Source organism: Pavona decussata, unplaced genomic scaffold (assembly GCF_977016875.1).
Source record: "Pavona decussata unplaced genomic scaffold, jaPavDecu1.1 SCAFFOLD_438, whole genome shotgun sequence".
NCBI classification, from domain to species: Eukaryota; Metazoa; Cnidaria; class Anthozoa; order Scleractinia; family Agariciidae; genus Pavona; species Pavona decussata.
The window spans coordinates 170,770-197,999 of NW_028145793.1; the positions used below are offsets into that span (position 1 = coordinate 170,770).

Below are 27,230 nucleotides of genomic sequence, written 5' to 3' on the forward strand. Positions count from 1 at the left end.
TCGATTGGAAGATGCTTAAAACTGATTCAACCGGCTTTCGAGTAGAAAAAAGAAGAACTATTTAGTAGACGTACGGGACTACCATGATTTATTTATTTTTATCACGTTTACCTGTAACTGTAAATTATTTTGGACATCAAAATGTTTAATGGATATTAATATTAGCGCAACAATACCATTATTAAATGTTAATTGAATGGAATATAGCCAAGAAAATATAGCCAAGAAAGTTAATTCACGGAGAAAAGAAATTAACCACACTAAGCCGCGAATTTTTCATATTTTTGTGATAATTTGTGCATTTCCTGATGCTTTGTAGGGACAAACACGATGAAGACAACAACTTATGGAAATTTTAAAACTTCCGCTTATAGAAACAATTCCTGTTTACTTTGCAGAAATATTTTTTCAGATCGTTTAGGCTAACTTAAATGAAGAATTTGTTTGACGATAGTAGCGTGGTTTTGTTACGAAATCAGCGGAAAGGATGTTTCAAACATATCAGCTAGGAGTAATATGCAAGGAGACTTGGCAAGCCGTGCAAATGCATAACTGAATAAAATTTTAGTTCATCGTAGAGTGGACAAGATCCATAGTTGCAAACATTTTCTATTTGCCTCTAAACACTGCAATTATACAGTGAAGACTAAACCACAAGACCCACAAATTAAGGACACAAAAGGTAGAAATGAGTACGGCTTAAAGAATAGCGATTTAATTATTCTGCATTTTATTTGACCTGTTTACTCTCAACTAGTTAAAAAGCGGAACATTTATCTATAATTTGAAAATAGGACTAGAAGGCTTCAAGAGTTATAAAAGACTATACAAGAGTGGACTGCTCGACATCTTACATTGTGGACCTTCGTCAGCAACGCAATCGAAAGCATCAGTTTTCGTTCTATAAACTACAACAAAAACTTTATTTACACACGTTGAAAACAAAATATCAGTTTTTGCACTGAAAATAATTATATTACCTGCATGGTTTGCATATGCAGGGGCCGTGTTGGAATCCGATCCGTAGAACTGAAAGCCTATTTTAAAACGCACTGTTCTAAGTTCCTTGGGAAGATTATTTCAGAGAACGGTTTAGCGATTTAGCAATTTGTGTTAGGTGGACGAACTATCCAGAGGATGAATTCTGAATGCATGGGACGACATTCAAGTTTAGAAGAAGCAAGGAAACTTTACCATCGATTGTTCACCTTTTCCGTTAAGCCTCAAAATTGCTTATTGAACGCGTGGTCACTTTGCAGAGAATGGCAAAGAGATTTCCTAAAATGTAAACGCACGTGCATATTGTTTAGCTCACTTATACGTTTGTTTACGCCGTTCAGTCTCGTTCTGTGGCTTTCGTATAGTCGCCAAGGTCCCTTTTAATGAATGCACTTATAGGACTTCGTATACGATTTCATTCCGTTAAAGCAAATGGGGTATTTGTCTCCGGACTCTAAATTTAGATCTTTTGTAAACGAGCACTTTTCGGGATTCAATTGTGCAACAAAAAAAATTTAAGGTTTGATGACAGCGGAATCACCGCTATAAAAAAAGTACCAGTTCTTCCTACTAGCGACATGGAGGATAGACCCGAGTAAAGTTTTTGACTGCGAGGAATAAGGCCAAGTTTTTAGACCACTCCCTTCTCAAAAAAAAGCCATTAGACTGACATCCAACGACCTAGAGCGAAACCCCAAAGTCTATTCTTCACTGAATAAAACCGAAATGTTGTTCCTGCCGAAATCTTCCCACGCTAAAATGTCCAACCAGAAAATTTCTAGCCCCGAAAAAGTCTCCAATCGCCAATTTCTAACCCAAGGAAGGTTGGAGCACCCCTCCCCCCAAGTCACTAATATACCTGATTACCCCCCTCCGGACGTAAACTTTGTAGCGACAACCTATACAAGTATGTGCCGCGTCCCACAGGTATGGTTTGTTGAGCCATTTTTGCCTAACAGTTGTCATTTTGGTTTAAATTAGGTGTGGTTTTGACTTCTGGCTGAGTATGGGCTTGATTTTTAAGAGCAAAGCTCAAAACAATAGGCCTTTTCCTAGTTGCTGTAAACCTCATTATGAAAGCGAGGCTAAGTGCAAAGCTGTTGATGTGAAAATTAGTTTTGTTTGCATATGAATGAAAACTAATTTTCATAATAAAAACTTTGCACTTAGCCTCGCTTTCACAATGAGGTTCAAAGCAACTCGGAAATGGCCTATTGGCCCTCACTTAATCAAAAACGTGGCACTTTTATTTCATCTAATTTTAACCTTCACAGTTTCCAATCGTGACCAGAATCTAATTTCTCCATACAAAATCACTACTTGATCAAGCACACTGGTCATGAGAAAGAAGTATTTGATCATTAAAAGAAAAAAATGCCTTATGATGATTAAACAAATTCTTCCAACTTGTGTTAGAGCGGTTTTCAATTGAGTGTCGAAAGTAGTTTTGCGTTTGCTTTGGTTTTGCATTACTACGCTCTGTGATTGGTTAACAAAAATCGCGCCACTTTCTCAACCAATGGGAATCCAAACCAAAACCAATCGTGTTTTGGCCGCACGCGTTTTCCCGCGCTTGGCGCCAGTTACATGTATTTGCTTCGAATTCTGATTGGCTCGTTGTGTTCTTTACATCTGTTGCGATTGGCCAGAGTAATTACTTTGGTTTTGGTGTTACGACACTCAATTGGAAACCGCTCTATAAGGAATACATGGATATCAGTAAGGAGAGTACGCGAGTTGAAATTTGGACTTAAAGATATAAATGCAAATTTTCACTGGAGCGCAGAGAGACGAGAAGTACAGTCAAAAAGACATAATTCCACACAATTTTAGCGCGATTTACTGCTTCTGATAGGCAAACGTCGGATCTGAAAACAGATATGGATTTTACACCTAAGAAAATAACTTAGTGTTAACTACGAAATAGCATCTTGGTTGTTGCAACTGCAATTGCGGTTTTTTGTGATCCATACAATGTACAGTTAGGGAATAGTTAGGCAATCAAGGTATTGTGAGTATTGTAAGTATTGTAAATATTGTTAGCATTGTAAGAAGTGTATTTATTGTAGGTATTGTAAGTAGTGTAGGTACTGTATTGTAAGTAGTGTAATTGTTAGTACTGCAAGTATAGTAAGCATATATCATCCACTTTGTCACGTTTTTTTTGTTTGTTTTTTCAACCTTTGGACAATGTTGACGGGTTGGTGTCGTGGCAAGTCCTCGGCCTTGTAATTTGTATCATTTCATTCATATGTTTAATTCACGAGTTCGCTCAGAGAGTGCTTTGATTATACTATAGACGTATAACACATCTTGATGCATTTAACGTCTCGGGCTGAAAGTCGTCTAGTGCTAAAACTGGACATTAAAAGTAGACGGCAAAATAGGAAAAAAAAAGCAAGTTTTTCTTAAAAAAAAAAAAAAAAAAGACAGACTCCTATTCTCGGAAGAGACTTGCGATAAAATCGGCGCCAAATAGAAGAATTTTCAAATCGACATACATGAAAACATGGCCAGACTTTGCTCACTTCGCAGCTCCTAAGTGTCTTTCTAGAAGGCGAGAAAGACAAGAAATCAAAAGGAAAATCAGCCGAGGAAATTGGTATGCGCCCTGACGAAGGGCTAACGCTCGAATCTCCAAATTATCTTGCCGTCAAATCTGTTGATAACACCAAACATTTGTTTTCATTCCTCCATCGACGCAGCCCCACAGTTTCTTCAAAAACTAACCCCCATTATCGATGTAACGAAAATTACCAACACGATATGAGCTAAGCACTCAGCTTGGCTTGTGCGTGGTGGCGAACAAGAGAGCAAAGGAGGGCTAAACTCGTCCCAGATAAGGGCGTCTCGTTTTTTATGACAGACGCATTATACATTTGGGACGAACTTGACAGAGGACGTTGAAGTCGTCAGAAGATAAATGCGTCTGACATATTTTCCGTTTATATGCTAGACGTTAATAGGGAGCTTAAACAACGACGATAACGACAGCGCCACAAAGCAACAGGTTTAATGAGCAAAAATCGCTCTGCACGTGCGTTTTACATTTTGTTACATTTCTTTGATGTCCTCTGCAAAACAGCAACATGAAATGACCAAATTGTAAGTTTTTTAGAGAACTTGAGGACATGACGGTGAATTTTTTACTTTCTTTCTTAACTTCAACGCCACTCCTATCAATATGGTTCCTGGATAGTTCGCCGTTTCTGTAGAAGTTGAGCGATTTGAAATAATCGCGAAGTAGCACGAATGAAATAAAGTTATATTTTCAGGTGACGTTTTCGCTGCCGTTGCCGTTGCCGTCGTTGCTTCTTAAGCTCCTGTTGTCGTAAGACGACATTAGGGAAGACAAACAGCGACGACGAGACGGCAATGAGAACGTCGGAAAACAATAGTTTCAATTAGCAAAACACTAGCTCTGCAGGTGCATTATACACTTTAGTACGTTTCTTTGACGTCCTCTGCAAAACAACAACTTGAAATGATCACAATCAAGGTTTTAAAGAGAACGTGAACGCATGTTGATTAATTTTCCTTCTCTCTCTGAACTTTAAAGCCGCCCCTACGACTTAGTTTTTGGATAGTACGGCCACATTGCAAAAACTAAATGAGTAGAAAAATATCGCGTCTTTATTCAGAAAACGTGAATGTCATTTTTAAGTTCCGTTTTTAGTTGGCGCCGTAGTCGCCTCTGCTTAAGGCCGCTATCAGATGCTTTAACATCTCTAGCATAAAAACGGCCATTGTTCTGGTAATGAACATTGGAACTGTGTAAGTAAAACAAAGTTTTTCGGTCCCGAAATGTCTTCGGGAGTTTGAGAAATTAAACGCGCGTTATTTTCTCAAAGTCCCAAGAATATTTCGGGCCCCCAAAACTTGTTTACGAGCCCAATGTTCACTATCACAAATTTGATTTTAAATTACTTTGAAAGCCAAGATATTGAAAACTTTACCGAATTAAGGAGCACATTAGGTTAGCTTGCACGATTATGGAACTACCACCAATCGATTGAAAACTGGTACGAGAAACACTTGTGGGGCGAGGCCATGAAAATTGTTCGGGAGTTTTGACAAACGCGCCGGACCAAAGGATTTGTAGAATGGGGCGGCAAACCACAACCAAACGCTTCTTTGGGTCCCGCTTCTAGTCCCCACACCCTCCCCTCCCACGGGAGTGGTCGCCCGGAGAGATTCAAACGTCGCTCAAAATTTCCAGGTTTTGAGGACGTTCAGTCTGGATTCCACACGTCAAAGCAATTTGCAAATCGGATGGTGTTGAGATAAACCATATCTTGTGACCATTTGAATGAACGTGCTGTCAGAAGCACTGACAGTTTTTATATCTCATGAAGGTTGTTTTCAAATTTGATTCCAACTGATAGTCCTCCATGTTTAAGCTCCTCGCGCTACGAGTGTCCGGAAACCAAGCAATTTTGCGAGTCCTTCTACCTGCCTTCGATAGCTAACAATAGAGAACCCGCTCAAACAGGTTGAGGTTAAATTTCGATCCTCGATTTCGAAATCCACGAGTGGAAACTGCAAACGTTGAAACTGAAGCCCTTTTGAGATGAAAACCTCAATCAAAATAAAAACCGAAAATGAAATGTTATTGGTCATGCCTGTAAATTGCTTCAGCCCGCTTGAGTTTTGAGCTTGTCCTTTAAATTCTCGTGTATTTTACGCTTTCGCATCTTCCCTTATTCAGTTGAAAGATCGAAATAGCAAATCTCCCTTAAGATTGCCCAGCATTCCTTTTGAGGATAGTTGTAGGAATTTGGTCGCTGCGCACCGACATCGTTGTTTTTCTCGAGGTTTTACTTAAAGTTCTGGTGTTGGTGTAAGACGCAGGTGATCATACCTCCATGGAGCCTGCGCCAACGACTGAAATCTGTAAATTTATGATTATAATTATACTATATACTCGTTCTTAAACCTGGTTGAACATGTGCTGAGTTTGTTGTGAGAAATTAGACAATGATCACTTCAAGGAGTTAAATTATAGTAGCCCAGTGTTGACAGTTGTGGTTGTGATTAGCATTCGTTCTTTCAGTCACGCGATAAAGTTAAGCTCACAAGCTCTAAACAAATACAATAAGCCACTATTCTCTTTCAAAATAGCAAATAAGAAGACATTAACTTGATCGCTTTATGACCATCCTCAAATTCTTTGTTCTACAACTATCCTCTATAAATAGCGTTACTGCAAATTGAAGAAAGGAGCTAAAGCGTACTCAGCTCCGTGAAGCGGCTCAGATTAAGGCGAAGGACGGAAGGAATAAGCTGTTTACTTAAAAAGTAGTATCCTTCTATGTTGATTGTCTCTCTCCGTAAAAGTAGATTTCACTTTCCCTTGGGGGATTCAACCCGCTGAGACTTTCAAAATATATACACGTCCAAATATAGGTTCCTTGAATGACCAAAAATATCAATCGTAGAAGGAAGCTTACCTTTACCTCGCAAACTTTTGCCTTTAGAATTTCGTCGCACCAGACAAACTCGGTTGAAGACGTTCCAGTGTTTGTTCGTTGTGATATCCAAATATCAGTTTTGACCATAATGTCTCCGCCCTCCAGATTGCATTGATTTAATGCTATTTACATAACAAACTTTGTCTATTGTCTCGCGTGAAAATAAATTGATCGCGTGCACGAGGGGAAACTTGTAAGCTGTAATTAGCACGCTATGCCATTTATAAATAAATAATTCAAACTCTTTTAGCCTCAAAGAGAACCCTATAACGGTCACTGACGCATAAGTAAAAATCCGGTTCTTGACCCAAACGAATAGAGCTGTTCCTTTTATATCGCAAGTTTTACAAAACAGCTGCCAAGAGTACCCAGAAACAAAACTTATTTTTAAACATTTATCATTTTCAAAATAAATATATACAAAAACAAATAACATTACTGAAACGTACAATTAAATGGCTTTCATTTTAATGGGTCATGCATCTTTTTGGTATTTTTCCACATTCTTGATGATAGTTTTAACTACGGAACCACAGGAACTATACTTTATGATTGAAAGCTAGATCCATCTTGCACATCATAACAAACAGCGCAAGAAGATTGTACCGCTCGACCGCCTTCATTTGAATGGTCACACATTGGGATTCCATCCAGACTGAAATCTTTTAAACCACCTTGTGCAGCATAATAAATAACACGACAATGAATCTATGGTCGCAAGTTTTCATTTCATTTGAATGGCCACACCTTAAGATTTCGTGCAGTATTTTTGTACGGTAGAATACACAACGCGACAAGAAAATACTTCATTTGAATGGTCAGAATTTAGGATTGTATCCACGGACTCAAAAGGTGAAACAACCCGGTCCATAACCATTGACAATGAGCACCACAGGAAAGCACTGCTCAGTAGCTTTAATCTGAATGGTCTCACTTAACGATTTCATCCACAGACTCAAAAGTTAGAACCACCTTGTGCAGTATAATAAACAGTACCACAGGAAAGTACGGCTTGGTAGCTTTCATTTAAGTGGTCACACTTTAGGACTTCATCAACAGACTCAAAAGTTATGACCACCTTGTACAGCATAATAAACAGCACTACAGGAAAGTATTGATGACTAGCTTTCGTCTGAATGGTCACACTTTAGGATTTCCTTTACAGATACATAAGTTCCGTGACTCAAAGTTTGAATGAGTGGCTTTCAAATGAAGAAAATGTTTGCAGTGTAACATTTTCTGATACGCAACCGTTTAGACAAAAAGAAATAGGCGCGAAGGAGGAAAGGGCATTTTACAAGTACTGACTAAAAAGACTGTTTTATTCCCACAGCGAACAACATGAATAATTAAAACGCTTTCAGCGTAGCATTTAGGGAAACTGGTATTTAAGTGCTAAGCTGAATTCTTAGCTTTTCCCTTTTAAAAGCGGAAAGGGGTATTTCAGGTGGGAAGCGTCTATTTTTGGTAGAGCAAAAAAAAACCTTCGATCTATTTTAGTCGAAATAAAAAAGAAATCTTGGTAACAAATATGCTATTAACGTACAAATACAAGGCCTAGTTTTAATGATGTTCAAAATACTCGTCGTTCACAAGTGTCGTGATACGAAGTCGAACATGTGGTGTCAGTTGCAGACAGGAATATTGGGCCTTCACGCAAAAAGCTCGTAAACAATAAAATATCATCACTTTACACGAGGCACGCTTGCACGCGAACCCAGAGTAATTGACATTTTCAATGATTTTAATGGTTTTTATCTGAGCTGAATGGAAAACATGGATCAGGGAAAGGAAGAGATGTCTCACTGAAATTAGACACGAATAAAATTGCTTCAATTTGTTACTAACTCTTCACGCAGCTATGCACAAATTTGGATATGGAGAAATTAGAGTAAAACGAGCGAAAAATAAATAAATATATAATAATAAACCAAGGTGGCTGATGGGTTTATTTCGAGTGTCGAATAAAATAACATTGAAGCATCACTGCCTTTCTGACGGCGTCTTCGAGCTGTTTATCTCAAACGTTCAGCGCAAGCCTTGTAAACCTCACCACGTAAGAGGCGTTTTTACGTATTTTTAAGCAGGTATAACAGGGACATTACCGCGAATAAAAATCGATCTTTGTTTTTCAATACTGCGGACGAATTCATTTGGTCTAGAGCCAAAACTTTATCGCATAACAATTAAAGTTCAGTCCAAATAAATAACAAAATTCTCAAACTGCAGAAATCCCCAAACCGAATTCAGTCCTCGTTTTTAATTTCAAGGGGCAATTTTTTCTACTTATTAAAAAATGGTCCAAGACCGAGACACTGCTGACTGAGTCGTTGATTATTTAACTTCATTATATCTCTAGGCTATGGCTTGATATAAAAGAAACGCTCTGGGAAAGGTGCATATAAAATTCGCTTTTTCGGAACAATCCCTCAGCGGACATCTCAGAGACAACGACAAATTGTTATTCCACCGGTATATCACCTCTTCATCGCAGTAACAGAAACTTTGGTACATACACTTTACGTGCGTGTCAAAATTTTCAGCCTCAAAATGCGGCCGTGCACGTTTCGAGGCTTCATGCTCTTTGCTGTCGTTGCAAAGATTTTTTCAGATTAAACGGTAAACCATTTATCGCTGACAGTTATAATGCGGTAACGAGGTCTTAAAACTGAACGCTATCACAAAGCTGGCACAGATCTCCCACATACTGACGAAGTCGTAACTATTTCGATACCGTTTCAATTCCGTTGTGTTTACGCAGTCCTAATTAGAATTTGACAAGTTCTGTTTTTGTGTCAGGTGGCATTCGCGACAGTGGATTAATTTATAATCTGCTCTAGGTTTATAAGCTATACGAACCTCGAAACGGCAGTCCAGGTATCGTGGAAATTCATAAACTGCGTGAGATCCGGCGTGACGCTGCTGTTTCTCGAGACTTAAACCACCATCAACAGCTATCAAAATGCAAAACACCAAGACTTTTAATAAGACTTACACGACCATATAAGCATCACAGTGGGGGGAGGAGAGGGGGATAGGTTGATTAGAGTTACTAAGGAGGAATGATTCAGTTAGTTTCTTCGCTGAAACAATAGTTTGTCCCATTCCAAATGGTTGATTACCGAAAAGGCACTGAAAAAGGACCTAGTATTGCGGAAATTGAGGGCATATTTCTAAAAATATCCTTCTGATTCGACATGGCTGTTTCAAAGCGATAAATCTAACATGATTGGAGAATCGTTCATTACAACCTGCAGTATTCAGTTGACAGTGACGGTAGATTACAATACAATAGAATGACTTTTTTAAGAACTTCTGTTTGGTTATTTCATCCACAATTTACAAGAATTCAAACAGAAATGACAAACTTTAGAATAGCTAACGTAATCTTTTTAAAAGCACGTTTCTAAGTTGCTAAGGGAAGATCGGCTTTCCGTGAGCTCCATGGCCTTTTCAGACTCATCCTTCCTGGAAACCGTCATCTAAGCAAGAACGCCTCTGGCAAAAGCACTTTCCAAGCGCGACCTCTGCGTAAACTTTTTCATTTTAACCACATTATGATTATTTGCTGAAACTGGGCGACAAAAGTGTGACAGAGTGGAGGTGAAGGAATGTTAGGTGTATTTTGGTAAAGGCGCAATTTTTTCAACACGGCACATAATCGCAGTGTCGATTTTGATTGTTTAGAAAACGCTCATTTGCTTGTTTAATATCTTCTAGAAAACACGAACAATAACATTCTTCCGAATCTCGCTTCGTTACTTGGGTATAGAATAGCTGAATATTCATTCACTGCGTTCGCTTTTGGCAAAATTTCGAGATGTAAACTAAAAGTCAATATAACTGACAATTGTCATTTTCTAAGAACACAGTCAGCCATTAGAACCAGTGCGAAAATGTGGCTTCAAACAGTGAATTTTTGAAGGACCAATTGTTTTTTTTTTTATCCCGATTTAAAATCAGTACCACGTGGTCGGAGTTGGAAGCTGATATAACGCGCGCACTGATTGGCTTATTTGAGGAGAGTATTCACGCGTGACGTACCCTGGAGCATAAAGCCCGGTAAAATTTTAACTCTTTACGAAGGAGTTGCCAGTAACTCTTCTTGTAAACAAGGGTGAGAAATTCACAGTTTTTAAAGTTTTGATTGATTTTTCACTAAAATGGAGCTTTCACGAGCTGTACTATTTGGTAAAAGCCTGGTTTACGAGCTACAATTTGTCGCCGTGCCCGACAGTTTCGGAAAGCAATCGCACCTGTATTTTGACATTTGATTTTTGATTGACATGACAGTTTCTTTGAGATTAGTGGCCAGACTTGACTGAAACATCTGTCTTGCAACTGTGAACTCGCTTGTTGGCGACTGCATGGTAGCTGACACATCCGAAGTCAACCTTGACATGAAATTTGAAATTGTTGCGGGAGTGACACAGATATGGCTGTTTTTGTGTGTGTGCATGTTTTGCGGGAGGAAATTTTTGCAATTTGAAGATACTACTGTTTTCTGCAGTGAACCAATATCTGCGATACAGCGAGTCGAGAATACAATTTTGAACACTACCATAGCTATTTGGAACGAAATTCAGAGGACGCATGAAAAATTTCTTTAGTCGAAAGAAATACCTCTGTCATTTTTGTGGTCACTTGTAAAAGCAAGGGGGAGTGAACAGCTTCGTGTTGTCAACAGCCTTGTTTTAGAGGGAAAGAAACGTTCCAGTAGACGTACCCCTGATACACAATTGACCAACGCGCTTTTATTATGAAATGGTGTGTATGAAATATCTTTTGCGAATAAAATTTGCGGGAACAATTTCTCGCGGGAACTATAATTTCAGTAAGTTGTTAAAAGATTTCCAAAACTCCCACCGAAAACGGTTCTTTCTGATAAATTTGAAAACGCCGGCTTAGTGTTTTAGCGAAAATGGACCTTTTTAGACAACGTAGAGGTCACAACGGTATTAAATGTGCGCAAGATTCACTGTCTATCTAGCGTTTCCGAGCACAATATGAAGAAGAGTTTTAGTGCAGACGGCAAAAATGATACGAAAAGGATATTTTAGTGTTGGAGGCCTTCAATTCGCAAAAATCTCACGCCCCACTTCCGATCTCCCGGCCCGGAGGGGATGTTAGGAGCGAAAGTGCTATCAGGATATACAACCTTTTAATTTAGGTTTTGTATCTCTTACAGGCCGGGATTAGGCTTATGCGCTTAGCTTGTTTGGAGGGGATAAACATATATATGCCCTAGGGTTGTCATTCAGAATCAAAGAGATTATTTCTAACTTAGAAATTACTTTTTAAAGTCTCTAAACGTAATTAAAATATTCTAAGCTAAAACAAAGAACGCGTACGAAAGTTCAAAATTCCTGTTCCACATCACAGCAGGAAACCAGTTTTTAGCTACATGTATACAGTACAGAAGAGCGCACTTGATAATTGTACACAGTCTACGCATTATTCCTGCGGTTTAAATTGATTGCTAAAACATGGAATGATGATAATCAGCTGTCACATTAGTCGGATGAATTTTAGCCACACCATACAAAAAAAAAACTCACCGCGACAACGAGGCGATTTTAAAACCAATTGTCTGCGCATCAGGAACTCGAGCGAAGCGCTCTTCAAGACGCCACAAGAGAATGCTCTTTTGGCATCGCTTCGATTTCTTAGATCTAAGCATCTAGAATATTTTATCGTGACTGAGGTTTTGAAGAAATTTACTGGTGTTTAATTCGACAGCTGTTGTTGAGAGCCTTGCAAAAATCGCCTCGAGCGGCACGAGTCGACATCGAACGGAAGGAGCCGCCGTGCATATTGCAACGTCTGAAAGATACCTTAACTTGAAAGCCTTCGAGGCCGCAACTGCGATAAAAGATCAGCAATCTGGAAAGTTGACATCAAGATCGAGTTTTGGAAGAGAAGGGGTATCCCTGCGTTCATTGCCTCTTGAGACAATTGCCTATGACAGACTTCAGTGAATATTAGCATGTTCATAACGATTTATTACGGGGATCAGAAGTCACTGTTATTCAATCCAAGTTGCTCGGTGGTGAATCTGCTGAGTTCCATCAAGGAGAGGTGCGGTTATGGCGACACGGACCGAGTGTTGGATTTGACAGACGAGACAGGTATGTGATGGCTTATAAACAGCGGTAAATGGAGCGACAAACGCCTGAAAGCTTTCGCTCTTGAAAGCGCTAGACGTAAGCAAATCGGACCGGTCAAAGATTCCACTCCAATCAGGAAGTACTGGAGTTGCGTTTCATGAAAGCTAGAGTCTTAGGCTAAAGTACAGCGAAATTTGACAAATTTTCAAGATTACCGTTTTGAAAACATAGACAAAATTTGCAAAAACGAACAGTACCACAGGAAAGTATAGTTGAACACCTTTCATCACGGTGTGATTTATAGTCTAGGATCAGTTTGAACCAAAGAAACACTATACCCGACTTGACTTTACAAGGGAAAAGTTAACGACAGCCTGAAATCAACTCAAAACATAACTAAAATTATCTTGAGCTATTCTTAGTCTGTTTTATTCTTTATGCTAAATTTATTAAACATCACGAATTAATTTACATAGGCCACCTGATTGACTTTTTTCGTCAATTCAGGTCTTGCTCACTGTATAAGTATTAAAGTATAACGTGGACAGGTAACCCCAATATCATATACAAACACATTGGAACCGACCTTTCTGAAAAACTGAATTTGGCCTGTTTCAAAGTGTGATCTACTGCCTTGCCAAGTTCGCTCAACTATAACACCACTTCTCATAAACGTCAAACTAATCACCACACTAACCTACGGATGGGCGGCGAAGCACTTCCCAAAAATGAATTAAAATGTAGTTATAATTTATGAATTAAGTTCTGTAGGGAAGCAGCGCGCTATTATCATCGCGTGCGGACAATACCGCTAGCTACATGCACTGGCTGTTTGAAACCAACTGGTGCTACTGTCCGCTGAAACATTTCAACGCTTGCTACAGTACTTGCAATGTGCATGCCAAGTCGAGATAAATGCGATACCTCGAGTTCGACAACGCGCGAAGTAACAGGCCAAAGTAATGACAAATTCGTGTTTACAACGGAGCACCATATCAGTTAAATTTTCGCGAATATGCTACCAATATGCGATAAAAGAACCAACATTATCGCCTGAATTTTGGAGAGAGATAGAGGAAAAGTTGAATTAATAAGTAGTCTAGACGTCTGTATAAATTTTTAATCAAACATGTTATTCAATTTCAGCTTTTGGCATGCATGGCCTCAAGGCTCAATTATAATTGTCGGAGTACACGAACAGTGCGCAAAATTTAAATAACAAGGTCTTCAGCTTGAAAACATGTCACAGACACAAAACCGCTAACCACATAATGTTTATCAGTTGGGCAAAATCAAATGAAAGATGACAATGTAAACCAACCACGATTCCAAAAACACAACAGCTCCAGGGATGTACTGTTTGAAAGAACAGTTAAAGATAAACTTCTGCTCCATGACTCATAATTTTCATGTGAATGGTCAGAATTGGGATTTTATTCAGACAGGTATCGCAGCACAATAAATCACCACAGGTAAACTGTGCAACCAAACATCTTGAAATAAAGACATTTTTTCGGCTGAGATCACCATTAAACAAAACTCGTGTTGCTATGGAAATTGAGAAAACCTCAATCAGAACGTATTCACCACCATTGGCAAACGTTGAACCGTGTGTAAATTTTCTTGTGACCATTCAAATGAAAGCTACTGAGCAGTACTTTCCTGTGGTGCTGTTTATTATGCTGTACAAGGCGTTTTTCAACTTTTGAGTTTGTGGATGAAATCCTAAAGTGCGACTATTCAAATGCTCAAATGCTCTTCTATGACCCTGTCTGTTTTACAGTGAACCACAAGGAAACTGTGGATTTATTTTCTCGAATGATGATTTTAGACACTATTGTTTAAGAAATTTAAATGCCTCTTAATTTGGAAGACGGACGCAGTTTGAAGGCTGACAAAACAACGTCAGTACACACCGCCCTCTTAATTAATGAGTTAGCGGTACTAATCCTCTAAGCCGATTGTAATAAAGGTAGTATTGGAGCTGCCTAACCACAGCAAAACTATGGCAGCTTACAGCCGTATAAAATCGTATTACGCACAGCTTATGAGCAATTAGGAACGAGAAGAAAATTATTTCGGCCAATTCAGAACCACCAACTCCACTTAAGTGTCCCTTTTTTCCCGCAGATAGACAAGATGTTCATTTTTGTTAGCCTAATTAAGTTTTCAAACATGTTTGACACTAGAAGCAACTAGAACTGAATGCAATTTACACAAGTAAGCTTTCGCTAGTAAGCAATATATTATCTGCTACAGCGAAGACTAATACGCGGTAAACAAAGACATAAAAGGCAGGATTAAGCATCAAAAGACAAAAATATCCTGGATTAAGTGAACTAATGGCCAATTCAGTTCTTGACTAAGCTCCGTAACGACAAACAAACAAAACCCTTCTCGCTACGCAATGATCAATTTGGCATCATAACCACGTGATTAATCATGCTTTTTCCCGCCACTTTTCCCGTTTAAACCCGATGCATTTGTACTGGAGACATATGGCACCGCGTTGTTCGCTTTTACGGCTGACGTGAAGCCGCGTTTTGGCGTGCGTTTATCGTCCGAGGTATCGCCTTATTCTGCATTATTTTAAATTTATTTCTTTCATCTAAACAGTACTATTTGCAAAATTGTCATTAGATTCAGAGAGCACATAAAACTTCTTCTTCTTCTTCTTCTGCACTTTAGCAGAGCTTGTAACGCTGGCGTTACATAACAGCTGCCGCCATATTGAATTTATAAACATAAGCAATGCTGCTTATTAACAACAACAAGAAGCTCCATATTTGCCCTTTCGCTTTAAATTTTTTCTATAATTTGTAGAATGACTTGCTTCACCAAATTGTCATATTTAAACATGACACAAACAGAAATCTCAGTGTCAAAAAAACCTTCAGGTAAATCACGGCTTACATGCCTCAGTCTAAGCAGGCTGCTTCTTATTTTATAGTCTATGTAAAATAACTGTTAAGGACGGTGCATACTATTGTTACTGCGCATACGTTTTGCGCATCTGGAGATACTCGGGTTTCCTATGGGTGGTGCCTACTTATGCAGGGATATTTTTGCGCGGTTTAAAACTAAGCGGAGAAAGTAGAACACAGCAAGTGCTCTTGGTACCCAAAATGAAACTTGGGGGTAACCGTGCAATTTTCAGAGATAATAAAGCTTCAATTTGGGAAAAAAAACGCCATATATTGCTTTGTATCTTACGGCTTTTTAGAACTCTAAAAAATGCGTGGTTACCCCCATTTTTCTTTTTGGATTTCAATAGCCCTTGCTAAGATCTGCTTTTCCCGCATAGACAAAAACCGCGCAAAAATACTTCTGAATTAGTAGGCACCGTCCTTAATTAAGCTGCAAACTTTTAGATAAATATGAAGCATATCTTGGGCTTTCACGTGATTCTAGGATTCTAGCCTGCGTAACTGGCGGAATGATGGGCGAAGGCGAAATCAGTTTGAACAGCGGAGTCGCAAGGACCGCGAGGGGTATGGAGAAGAGTCAAAACTTTATATTCGCGCATGAACATTACCGCCAGCTAAACAGGTTAGAAAGATTCAGGATCACCATTTCAGGGTTCCACATTGATAAATCACTTAACAGTTTGAACAAAATTACAAGTCCCAAGATTAGGTTCTAACAGAGAAAGTTCAGACCGAGGCTACACTTTCTTTCTTTCTTTTGCCTTCAAAGGCCACGCGTTCCGTCATCAACAAGGGGCAAAAAATGCAAGTGTAACCACCCTCCGTCAAGGGCCAAAGTTTGTGGCGAAAAGTTCAGTTTGTTTGAAGTTTTCGCATCTTTTTTTCTCCGATGTTTTTTCTTTTTCGCTGCACATCGCCTGAACGAGGGTGGTTCCACTTGCAATTTTTCACTGCGCCCTGGCAACGCGAGAATTTAAAAAAAAAAAAAAACAGTGTTCTGCACGGGCAAGAAATTGTTCGCGTAGCCGCGACTTAAGAAAGCTCTTTCTACCACCAGGTCTGGTCTTGGAGCTCCCAAACCACAAAAACGAGTACGCGACCAAGTATCTTTCCTCCAAAGGTTTCTACGTTCTGGTGGAAAAACGTACCGTCATCTCACCATCGAATGACCCTAATGGAAAGGCACCTTCTCAGGAAGTCCAATATGTTCCCCTGCTACAAAGTCCCAGCGACAAATTTAAAGGGTACAGAGCCAGGGTGGCAGAAAGAGGACCTAGTCAGGAGCAGTCAGCGAACAGAAGCACGGCCAGTAGAGGAGGAAAGAAGGGTGCAAGATTAAAACAAAGAAAAAGCTTTGCGGAACCAACTTCACCTGTTTAATGCAACTTTTCAACTCTTAGATTACAAAGTACAGTTTTGAAAAAAACGTCTTGGATTCCTAATAGAAGGAACTTAAAAACACTTCACCGGAAACTTAGTATAGCTTTATGAGTGATTACACTTTCGGACTCCATCTACAGACCCAAGAACCAAATGGATCGCAAAGGTTTCCTTGCATTATGTCACACATTTTCACAACACTATCACGACCATTGTTCTCTTTATCTTTTATACTCGTTCCAACGGTAGTTTGCAATTTTCCCAGCTTGCCAACAACACATACATAACGAACCAATGGGAAGACTAGAATATTTCTTATGTCAAAAGAACCCCATCCACTTGTGTTAAAGCCAAATTGATGAGTTGAGCTGATTAAGTGGAGCGTCATTACAATCCAGCAAGCTGAACTCTGTGAAAAAGTCCGCGTTGAAAAAGCTGTTTCTTCTCCAACTTAATTGTTGAAGTGTCAATGAGTTCACTCTCCCTTTCATTCCGAACTTCCTCCTTAGTTTCCTTAGCAGCGAATGACCGATAGAGCAGGTAATATAGTCACACATCTTGTGGTTTTGAAGTTTCCGTCGCCGTACACCAACAAGACGCAACAAACTACCGCATTCCTACACAACACTGAAGAAACCATGTCTAAATAAACATTTTGACGTTGCTGTTGCTGTTTTTGTTCTTGTTGAACTTGTTTTCGCTCAGGATTTGTGACACGTTTCTTTCCACATTCCGACCGCACATGTTGAACAATTCTTTCGGGCCAAACACAGTCAGCTGAAGGGCACTTTGATTAACCAATCATCTTTTCGCGCTTCCCCGTCCTCATTCCATCCGTTCACTTGTTTTAACTGCAAATGTCTCACGTTAGTGGAATAAACCGCATTGAAGGACACGTATGCACCATGCCCATTGGGCCTAACCAAGAGCTAACGCTGGACAAACGTTTTCTGTTAAATCCACGATGGCGGGCGGTTCATGTTAATTTTCCATATCGACCCCCACGTTAATAAGAAATCAAATGAACCATTATTCCAAGCCCATCACGCTCAAAAAAAAAGTGGGGCCTGGGATCGATGCAGAAGTGATCGCATTTAAACACAACAGTTTCTTTCTTTCTAACGAATCGATACCAGCCTGGCGTGAGACCTCACGCGCGGGCGTCGCGTTACCGGACTCGTCTTTCGAGTCTCACGCGCCAGTGTTACTGTTACCGTTGAAACTAACCTTGAAGGATTTAGTCCCCTGGTTTGCTAGCTCGGTCACGGCGTCTCCAATAGAGAGTCCAAAGTAATAATGTCTGTAGGGAAGTCGTCTTTAAGAATGATTCCACGCTCTTTATTGCAATCCAGTTCATCTATGAAACCAAACCAGTATACAACCATTCCTGGACCAAACCTGGAAAATACAATGAGGCATTTGATTTTCTTATTACTTGACTAACAACGTTGCCCACTGGACTAATAAAAAAAATATATTTACAAATGGTATCTTTCTATCATTACCTGTTCCAGTAGCTCCAGAACTGGTCTTTCAAGTAAGTCTGATGATTGTACTCGTCTCCAAAAGACGCTTTGCTTTCAATCCAATTGACAACGAAACCATCAACAGCTGAAGAAAAAAAAGGCAACATCACTATAGAACTGGTCATAACAAGTTTGTTCGAAGGTAACCCACCTTGTGTGGGGTAGGGGGGTTATCGAAGACACCACCTGCCTCATGAACATTACCGACAAAATTTTATTGGCTTTAAAATTTGAGTTGACACAGAAATATTCAGCTAGCAAGAGTCAGCATTGCCAGATAAGGGACCGTTCATTTTTTATGAGCATGGGGGGGCTGGTGGGATTTAGGGGGGGGCCACGAGAAAAAAAATGGCACTAAAGGGGGGGGGGGGGCTACCAAAAAAAAATGAGTGAAAGAGGGGGGGGGTCACCAGAAATAATTGGCTAGTAGGGGAAATTGAAAGTGGTTCAACACAGAAACAGATGAAGAAATTGAATATTATTTCAATTTTATTTAATGCGATTTTCCTAACAACTTTTAATTTGTTTTACATACTGAGGTCGAAATCTGCATTTTATATTAACAACAACTGAGGAAATGAAGCATATCTGTTGAAAAAGCAATAATGAATATAAACTGAGGTAGACACCTATGTTTGTACAGGTTCAAATTAATATAAAAACGTATCAGTCTCACTATTGAATCATCCTTGGGGGAGTAGTTTTCTACAAAGTGGTTGTACTCTGAACTATATCAATAGATTGTTTAATGTTCTTTTTAATAGTACTCACTTTTATAAAGACTGTTGATTAGTAAATTATTTGAACCCAGGAGTATCAGTAGACTCAGTAGTATGCCTAGTGTGAACATCCAGATTAGTTTTAATAATAGAACTGTTGTTGGTGACTTCAGTTGACGGTAAATCTGAGCCGTAAGCCATCTTCAGAAAAGCTTGTAACTGTCATTTTTAATGGCAGTACTTTAATATCCAGGCGCGTAGGAGGGGGGGTTCGAGGGGTTCGAACGAACCCCCTTTACAGATCAGTAATGGCGGAAGAAAAAGCACTTAATGAGGAGGTTGAACAATTACATGAGGTGTACCATGCGAGAGAGTAGAATGTCTGCCCAGGTTCTAATGCATATCAAATATGATATGCCTGTCAATTTTGACGAGATAGTCAATTTGTTCGAAGGCCTACACCCGAGAATGATGCAGTTTACCAGCTTGGTGTATGACTATCAGTAGATCGAATAGCTATCAGAACTCGACAGGGCGCGGAATGTACATTGAACTTTCTTGTTTAAGTTGAAACAATTATGCCGTAGGAATGATGTATATAGCTCAAAAAGCTGCTGTAAAACAAATTTGTGATTTGCCTAAAATGGGTCTCAAAATGCAGGAAATGAGGTTTCTGGGAACCTAGATTTTCAAAAATTTCCGGGGGAGCATGCCCCCGGACCCCCCTAGTAAGCAAGATTTGGGGCTCAACGAACACCCCTATCTAACCCTTACCTACGCGACTGATATCTGTGCGTCCGCTGTTTTTTTCTGTTTAATATGACTCGTAATCGTTGATTGGTATGCTTCGATCCGTATTTTGTTAGTCAGATCTGTACGTGTATTAATTGTTTCTACTCGAAGGGGAGTAATTTCACGTTAACCATTTGCTTGATTAATTTTTATAGTTTCTTTGAGAATCTAAATGGAAATTTAGGGTTTGTCGTTGCCGTAAACGTGTTGCTATCTATAAAACGTTTTTTTAAACAAGAGAAATCTTTACCTAAGTAGAGAACGGTTACTTGTTAATAGTACTGTAAAGAAATCACAGTAACAATTACGTTTATCTTTGATATAAACAGTACATAAGCGTTTTGTTAAAGTTAGGACTATGATTTTTGTTTCTGGTTGGGCGGGAGGGGGGGGGGGGGGGGTCATCAGAAAAAAATAGTTCTGCTGGGGGGGGGGGGGCCATGTGGAAAAAAATTGCATGCTAGGGGGGGGGGTCATACAGTTTCGTAGTGGCAATTAACCAAATCCCACCAGCCCCCCCATGCTCATAAAAAATGAACGGTCCCTAAACAAGAAAAGTGAGGTTTGAATCTCATTGTCATTTTTTACTGCTGGATAGAGGGGTGGCTATTCAATAAAGACATCATCTTTTGAGGTTGAGGAATGGGGTGCAGGCAGAGACCACCATCTATTTTGTGGTTGGCGGGTCCCGTTCAAGTATAGTAGTTTTGACCACTTCCCGGGCAGAGTTTAAAACTAGGGTAATAGAGAGCTTTGCTTGCCCACAAGAGATGACGAGAATTCAAACTCTTTGAGCGCAAGGGAGCCACAGAAACCGCATCAGGCGTATGTTTGTACTGCCACACCAAATTAATGCCTGAAATCAAAATTGTTGGGGTAAATGTATCCAACAGTAGAAGAGAAACGTAAGAGTACTTACCGATGGGAATTTCAAGTTTGCAGTCGGGTGTTTTGTCATATCCGCGACTTCTCATATCATCCTCACCTTGAAAACGAGGCGGATATATAAGTAAATTACTTGGAGAGTGAAACCCGCGATTTCGCGCAAAAATTCGCCTCCCGCGCATTGCGTTTCCTTGCGTGCACTCGTTTTACTATCCCTAAGAAAAATAACAGACTTCTCGTGGTTGAGATAATGATAAATTAAAATTAACAAAACCTGACAACTTGGCATGGCGCCTAGACAAATGATTTGTTTTCAGGAAGAAAACTCCTTATGTAACCTTTGGCCGTCCACCAAATGCGTGCGCGGCTTTTTTCCCTATTGTCCAATGTAACTAACATGATCGGTCGAAAAGATAACGAAAAAAGGATTTTAAAATGAGTTAAGAAGAGAATTGAAGCTATATGAAAAAGCATCGTTTTGAAAACAGATGAGTTTAAGAGTGGACGAGAGAAAACGTCGCGTACTTTTGGAAACTTTAGTGTGAACGGCTAAAAACGGAGACTTTTGAAATCACCGAAGCCGTTTTCCATTGTTTCAGTACGGAAACAGGAAAAACGAATGAACACTAAGTTTGCGTTTTCAAACGAAAAAACATAAGTGGGACAGGTAAAAAAGGAATCGTGTGTCTTTCGTTCTTTCGGCCACAATAAACCGGAGACTTTCGGAAGGTATGTAGCTAGGATTTGAGAAAGTAGGTACAATTTAATGCGCTCTATATCAGTAAACAAAAGCACCTGTAATGCATCATGGAGTCATTATTGCACATTACTCTGAACAGAGGTGACAACTGCCTGCAGTCTTATTTAGAGAAAAAATTCAGTTTATTTTGTTAGACTAACCAAGGAAAGGTATGCCCCGGTTTTGCAGTTTCTCTCGTAGTATTAACTCGTATTCATAACCAACGGACCTGCAACATTTGTAAAGGAAAATATGCAAGCCATATACAAATGCTGAAAGAAATGTGATGTTATGTTTAAAGCCTTGTGCTAGACTTTCTCAAAGTCGCTCGCTCGCTTCTCATTGCTCATTGCTTCTCTCGCTCGCGCTCCGCGCTAACTCTCTCGAGCTCTGACAATTGCGCTTCGAAGTCTAAAGGCGATTTAGACGGTACGATTTTCTGTTACGACTGTTGCATGCGATTTCTAGAGCGCGCGCTGCTTGCGTCAAGTGAAAATCGTACACAACTCTCGCCACTCAACATTGCCTTTAACTAGGATTGTCGTAGGATTTTAAAACATGTTTTAAAATCCTGCGACATTTTTCGTGTTGTGTGCGTCTGTCGTAAGGATGTTGTAGGTTGATTTACACGACGCGATTCGTGATGTATTTTTTCTGTCAGCGACACACAGGCACACTCGAAAAAAAGGCCCAGCTCCCACGAGTCTCCCGTAGCTGAGTGATAGAGCATCCGAACTTGTCAATCGTAAGGTCACGGATTCGACTCCTTTTGGGAGAACTCGAATTTTCCTTTTCCGAGTATGCCTGTGTCACTGACTGAAAAAAGTACGTCTATCATAATTATATAAATGTTGTTTCAAGAAAACTTGCAATGGCGTATATAACTTTCTTTTCAAATTCTCTTTGTCCTAGACTATGAGCAGTCCCTTCTGCTTACGACTGTCGCATGCCATTTCTAGAGCGCGCGCTGCTCGCGTCATGCAAAAAATCGCACACAACTCTCGTCATTCAACATTGCCCATACGTACGATTTTCGTAGGATTGTAAAACATTTTAAAACATGTTTTCAAATCCTACGACATTTTTTATGACCTACACGTTAAACGTAAGCGAGTTGTAGGTTTGATTTACACGAAACAATTCGTGTCGTAAGCCTGTCGTAAGCTTGTCGCATGTGACAAAGTCGTACCGTGTAAATCGCCCTTTAGGGATGCTAAAGCGAGGGAACCACGCGACTGGGCGCGAACATTGCTTCCGCGAGGACACGCAACACGCTGCGGTAAACGAAGAATAAAGGTCCCCTGTTTTTCGCTGTACTCCGCGTGTCGCGTCTCCTCGCGCGAGGCAATTTTCACGCGCGCACGCGTGGTTCGCTCACTTCATTATCCCTAAGTAAAGATAAGGGAGTGCTTTTAGTCTACTGTGGTCCAAACAAATGTAAAGGATACCGTTTGATGTTGTCCATCAGAGGTCCGTAGTTTGGGTCGTTGAGTATGCACTGAAGAATCAATAAAAAACACATTTTCAACATTTTGACATTAGGAGTCACAAAGTTGTGATTTCTATGATAATCATTTAACATTGAATAGTTACCTGGTGCACCTCCTTAGCAAGTGTTTTGTCCTCTATGCAGGAGAGAGGGTCCTTCATCATCTGGCTTACAATTCCTTTTGGAGCTGAGATCAGAGAAAAGGAAAAATGACCACCAGGTTAGCAGTATCCAACTATAATAAAAAGGTTGGTCACACCTAGGCCAGAGGTGGTCAATATGATGAGCACTTAACTCACTTCTGTAGCATTAGATAACTAAGAAGTGGCTAATCTAGGAGAGCCCCCACCCCCCACCGCTGACCCAATTATTTTTAGACCAAAACTGTGGCCTGTAGGGCAGAAGCACCAAGAAATTTCATTTCACTAAGAGAGCCCTGGACAAGATACTACTCGATAACACGGTTACCAACAGAAGTATCTGGCACCTCTTATACATGTCGAAGGAGTATGAAGTAAAGTTTTTTTATGATCATCTAGTGGCGTGTACATGTAGTCCTGAGAAGGACTGTTTGAGGTGACATTGACTAACGTTTCAACAACCTGAATGGAAGTCATCAATCCATCAACTTTATTTAAACATGATAAATGGCTCAGCAAGCTGGTTTTCAGACATGCTGTGTGATAATTACAAAATATAAAAATTAAGACTAGAGATTAACTAACAATAATTAGCACAAGAAATGACAATTGTGTGTGTTCCTATCGACTGTCATAAACGAAACTAGTAGAGTCAAGTAGATGGTGGAGCATCAGTAGATGTACTTGGCTTTGATGAGGACTTCCACTCATGTTTGTGAAATGTCAGTTGATGTCAGTGTTACTAGGTAACACTGGAAAAGAAACACTCACCTGGATGATCATAATTTGTACCTATACTAATGACAATTGGCTGCTGGGTTCAAACCATTTACAGTGATATAATATAATATAATAATATAATTATAACTGTCAGTTAACCTTACTGGCATGGTCTTACCCAGACAGAGAGATGGACAGAAGGAAAGTGCACATGGACAGAAAGGACAGACAGACAGACAGACAGACAGAAGGACAGACGGACAGGCAGACAGACAGATGGACAGGCAGACGGACGGACGGACGTACAGACAGACAGCCAGATGGACAGACAGACAGACAGGCAGACAGACGGACAGACAGACAGACAGACAGACGGATGGACGGAGTAAACAGTATGGAAATTCAAAGACAGTTGCACAACCATTTTTCATTTTGTGAGTAAGGAGCTCCGTTGGTTCAGCTGTAATTCACCTCTGAAACTTAACACTTACAGTATTTTAAATTTTATAGCACTTACGATTTTCTCCGCGGTAACAGGTGTGGGAGAGATGCCGTTCTAGTACAATTCTTGCCAGAAGTGAATGAGACAAGTCCACCTCTTCAGCTATCCTTAATAAAACTGGCTCCCTGCAGTCCTGTGCCACACCTGCCAGATACCTAAAAACAGTTTGGATTAACTAATATTATTATCAATGCTGTAATTTATTCCAAAAGTAACTGTAAAATTTGACAACTGTAAGTTTAAAATTTCAAATCCTCAAAGAAGCAACCTTCCAAAAGTAACGATATCATAGTGAATAACATTGTAGTGTGTTAAAAAACTGTCAGGTCAAACCTGATCTCTTTGAATTTTATTTACAAAAAATCAATTCATGCAAATTTCTTCAACTGACAGAAATTTTGTAATGTTTTCACATTTGTCATGATATGGTAAATGGATTGGCACACAGAGGATAGAACACTGCTACATCCAAAATTAATGAGGCATACTTTGGGATTTTTCTAGAAAGCTGCGCCAGTACCGGTCAGCAGTACTAAGAGTTAAGTGCATGCTCTGTCAATCTCATACACAGAGTCCTTGGGCTCTTTGGCCAGCGGTTGGTCACCAGGACTGAGGAGAGACTCTGGGGTACTGGAATTTTATTGCTGCAACAGGATTTCTGTGGTTAAACAATGGAAGCGGTTACGGAGCTTATACAAAACAGCCAATCAAAAAATTTAAATTTTTTCGAATTCTCCAGAGTCTCTCCTGGCGCCTATCCGCTGACCAAAAAGCCTCAGGATTCTGGGTACAAGTTTGATGCTCTGTGGGCCTGTATTGTCAGCTGTTTTCCTCTTGTTGGTTTTTGCTCATTTGTTATTGTCCTACATTATTAAAAGACCTAGTTGTATCTTAGATCATGCCATGGATTTACCGAGACTTTGCCTAACTGACGCTGTATTAGCACCATCAATTTTCTCATTGGCTACTCAAGTGCTCAATTCCTATTTATGGACATCTACACACCCAATAGCAAACAGGTAACAATGTACATGTATCTGCTCGCAGATTTCAGGTTATCATGGCATGTTTCTGCACGAGGTATGATTTCTTGTAGGCATAAAGGTACTGTAAATGGTTTGAACCCAGGAGTCATGTCACAAGTACATAATACTATATTCTTATCATCCATGTGAGTATAGTCCTGAGAAGGACTGTTTGAGGTGACACTGACTGACGTTTCAACAACCTGAGTTGAAGTCATCATAAAGTTAGTAATTTTAAGACCTCAACCTTTCATAGTAGTTTTCCATCACTTCTAACTTGTGGTGCTTATGATGGTTTTTTCGAGTCTTTTTCTGGCAAAACAAAATGATACTATCAGAAAGCAACCAGAAAACAAATAATTGTTAGCAGGGCAAATTGAATGCAAGTATCTAGAGACTTTTCATATATGCATATGACTGTATATACTTACTTAAAGTACGTGTACGTGTACCAAATACAACTGTAATAGCCTGTGTTAAGAGTGTCTTAAATTTAAGTTTTTAGTAGTACCTGATAATCTTGTGAGTAAATACTAACAAGTGTATTATAGGTAACACTGCAAAAGAAATCACAAAATGGAAATAATTTTTATGCTAAGCCTGGTTCTCACTTTCAACATCACAACAAAAACAACACAGACAATGACATAAAGAAAAGATTATTTTTTTATTTTTATCCTTATGTCACATGTCTATGTCATGGTGTTCTGTTATGTTGTTATGTTGCCTTATGACATAAATGTGAAGTATTTTTGGTATTTGTGTGACCATGTTGTTTTGACACTAGTACTGTGAACCAGGCTTAAAGTGGACATTAATGTTGTAACCAGATCATTCTAATAAAGTACAGAGTAATATTGTGCCCACCCAACGGAAGGTCATAAGAAATTCCTAGGGGGAAGGGGGGTCTTAAAAGTCGAAATTTTAGAAGCAAAGTATGAAGCTAAACTGGAATTTCCTGGGGGGATAGGGGGTGTAAAACAGAAAACCTTTTGTGGGGGGTGTATGGAAATTCTCTCATTTCCAGTGCCTTTATTCAATTTCTCAGTGGTGAAAGTGAGACATGTACAGTAAAAAAAAAAAAAAATTAAAAAGTACACATGATACATTGTAAAAAATCTAGTTGGGGGGAGGGGAGAGGCAGTGGCACTGAAACCTGTGAGTAGAGGGGATGAGAGGTCTTTGGGTGGTAGAGGAAGAGGGGGTGGTTACTAGGACAAAACTGCAAAATCTCCCAAATATCGCAAAATAGTTTGTGCAAAGAGGCAGGAACCTGTTAGCAAGGGACAGGAAGTGGGAGTAAAAGGCACGGGAAACAGGAAGTTCAGAATCTCCTTGCCCCCTACCCCCTCCTCCCCCACAATCAACAGTGTGGGAGCACCACATGTAGGTCATATGTTCCAAGCTTACGACCGAAATTTTACAATAAAATTGTCACTTAAACAAGACTTTGCAGTTACTTTCTGTGAGGATAATTCGCTCCAAAAGTAAGTCTCCACATTTCCGATCTCCACAGGAAAACTTGGTTGGGTTTAAGCTTATGTTTTTACCATGCCAGGATAGGATCGACCGATACTCGCGGGTTTAAATCCCACGTCAATGTTTCTTGTAAACAACAAAACATTTTAAGCAGATACATGCCAAACTCACCCAGGAAACTGCAAAGCTATGGTCTTCAAACAGTCCCTTGAGCCATAAGTATGCATCATGGCTAAGATCTGGTTGTAAATTTCAAGCTTCATTGTAAATTAAAAATCGTGAAACTGATCATAACTTCCCGCCATTAGACTGGGTAACCTCCCGACGTAC

General features: G+C 39.7%; 3 protein-coding genes across 7 annotated transcripts in view; 1 reads left to right on the forward strand and 2 right to left on the reverse strand.

Moving 5' to 3' along the window:
* Positions 1-9,423, reverse strand: part of LOC146450601 (homeobox protein Meis1-like) — a 44,650-nt gene extending 35,227 nt beyond the window's left edge. The window contains exon 1 of one of the 3 annotated variants that reach the window (XM_085100206.1): positions 9,330-9,423. The gene's annotated coding sequence lies outside the window, so the exon portion shown is untranslated. Of the gene's footprint in view, positions 1-6,449; positions 6,571-9,329 lie in introns of those variants that run through there. The other 2 variants (XM_085100205.1, XM_085100208.1) reach the window with 2 other exon arrangements.
* A 2,522-nt stretch (positions 9,424-11,945) lies between these two features.
* Positions 11,946-17,553, forward strand: LOC146450603 (uncharacterized). The gene is made up of 2 exons (XM_085100176.1): positions 11,946-12,598; positions 16,562-17,553. The coding sequence occupies exons 1-2, from the start codon at positions 12,457-12,459 to the stop codon at positions 16,882-16,884; spliced, it is 465 nt and encodes a 154-aa protein (XP_084956302.1). The 5' UTR covers positions 11,946-12,456; the 3' UTR covers positions 16,885-17,553.
* On the reverse strand, positions 16,858-27,228 carry LOC146450604 (CDAN1-interacting nuclease 1-like). Of its 3 annotated transcripts, none has more exons than XM_085100173.1 (10): positions 27,072-27,228; positions 25,933-25,978; positions 25,669-25,733; positions 24,412-24,551; positions 23,148-23,221; positions 22,994-23,043; positions 21,707-21,774; positions 20,841-20,906; positions 18,390-18,495; positions 16,858-18,282 (listed from the first exon to the last, which is right to left on the reverse strand). In XM_085100173.1, exons 1-10 carry the CDS (start codon positions 27,161-27,163, stop codon positions 18,147-18,149), a joined length of 843 nt encoding a protein of 280 aa, XP_084956299.1. In that variant the 5' UTR covers positions 27,164-27,228; the 3' UTR covers positions 16,858-18,146. The 3 variants fall into 3 exon arrangements, with proteins under 3 accessions (XP_084956299.1, XP_084956298.1, XP_084956300.1); XM_085100172.1 differs by having other exon boundaries at positions 23,139-23,221; positions 27,072-27,226; XM_085100174.1 differs by lacking the exon at positions 25,933-25,978 and having other exon boundaries at positions 23,139-23,221; positions 27,072-27,165.
* Positions 27,229-27,230: the final 2 nt, after the last annotated feature.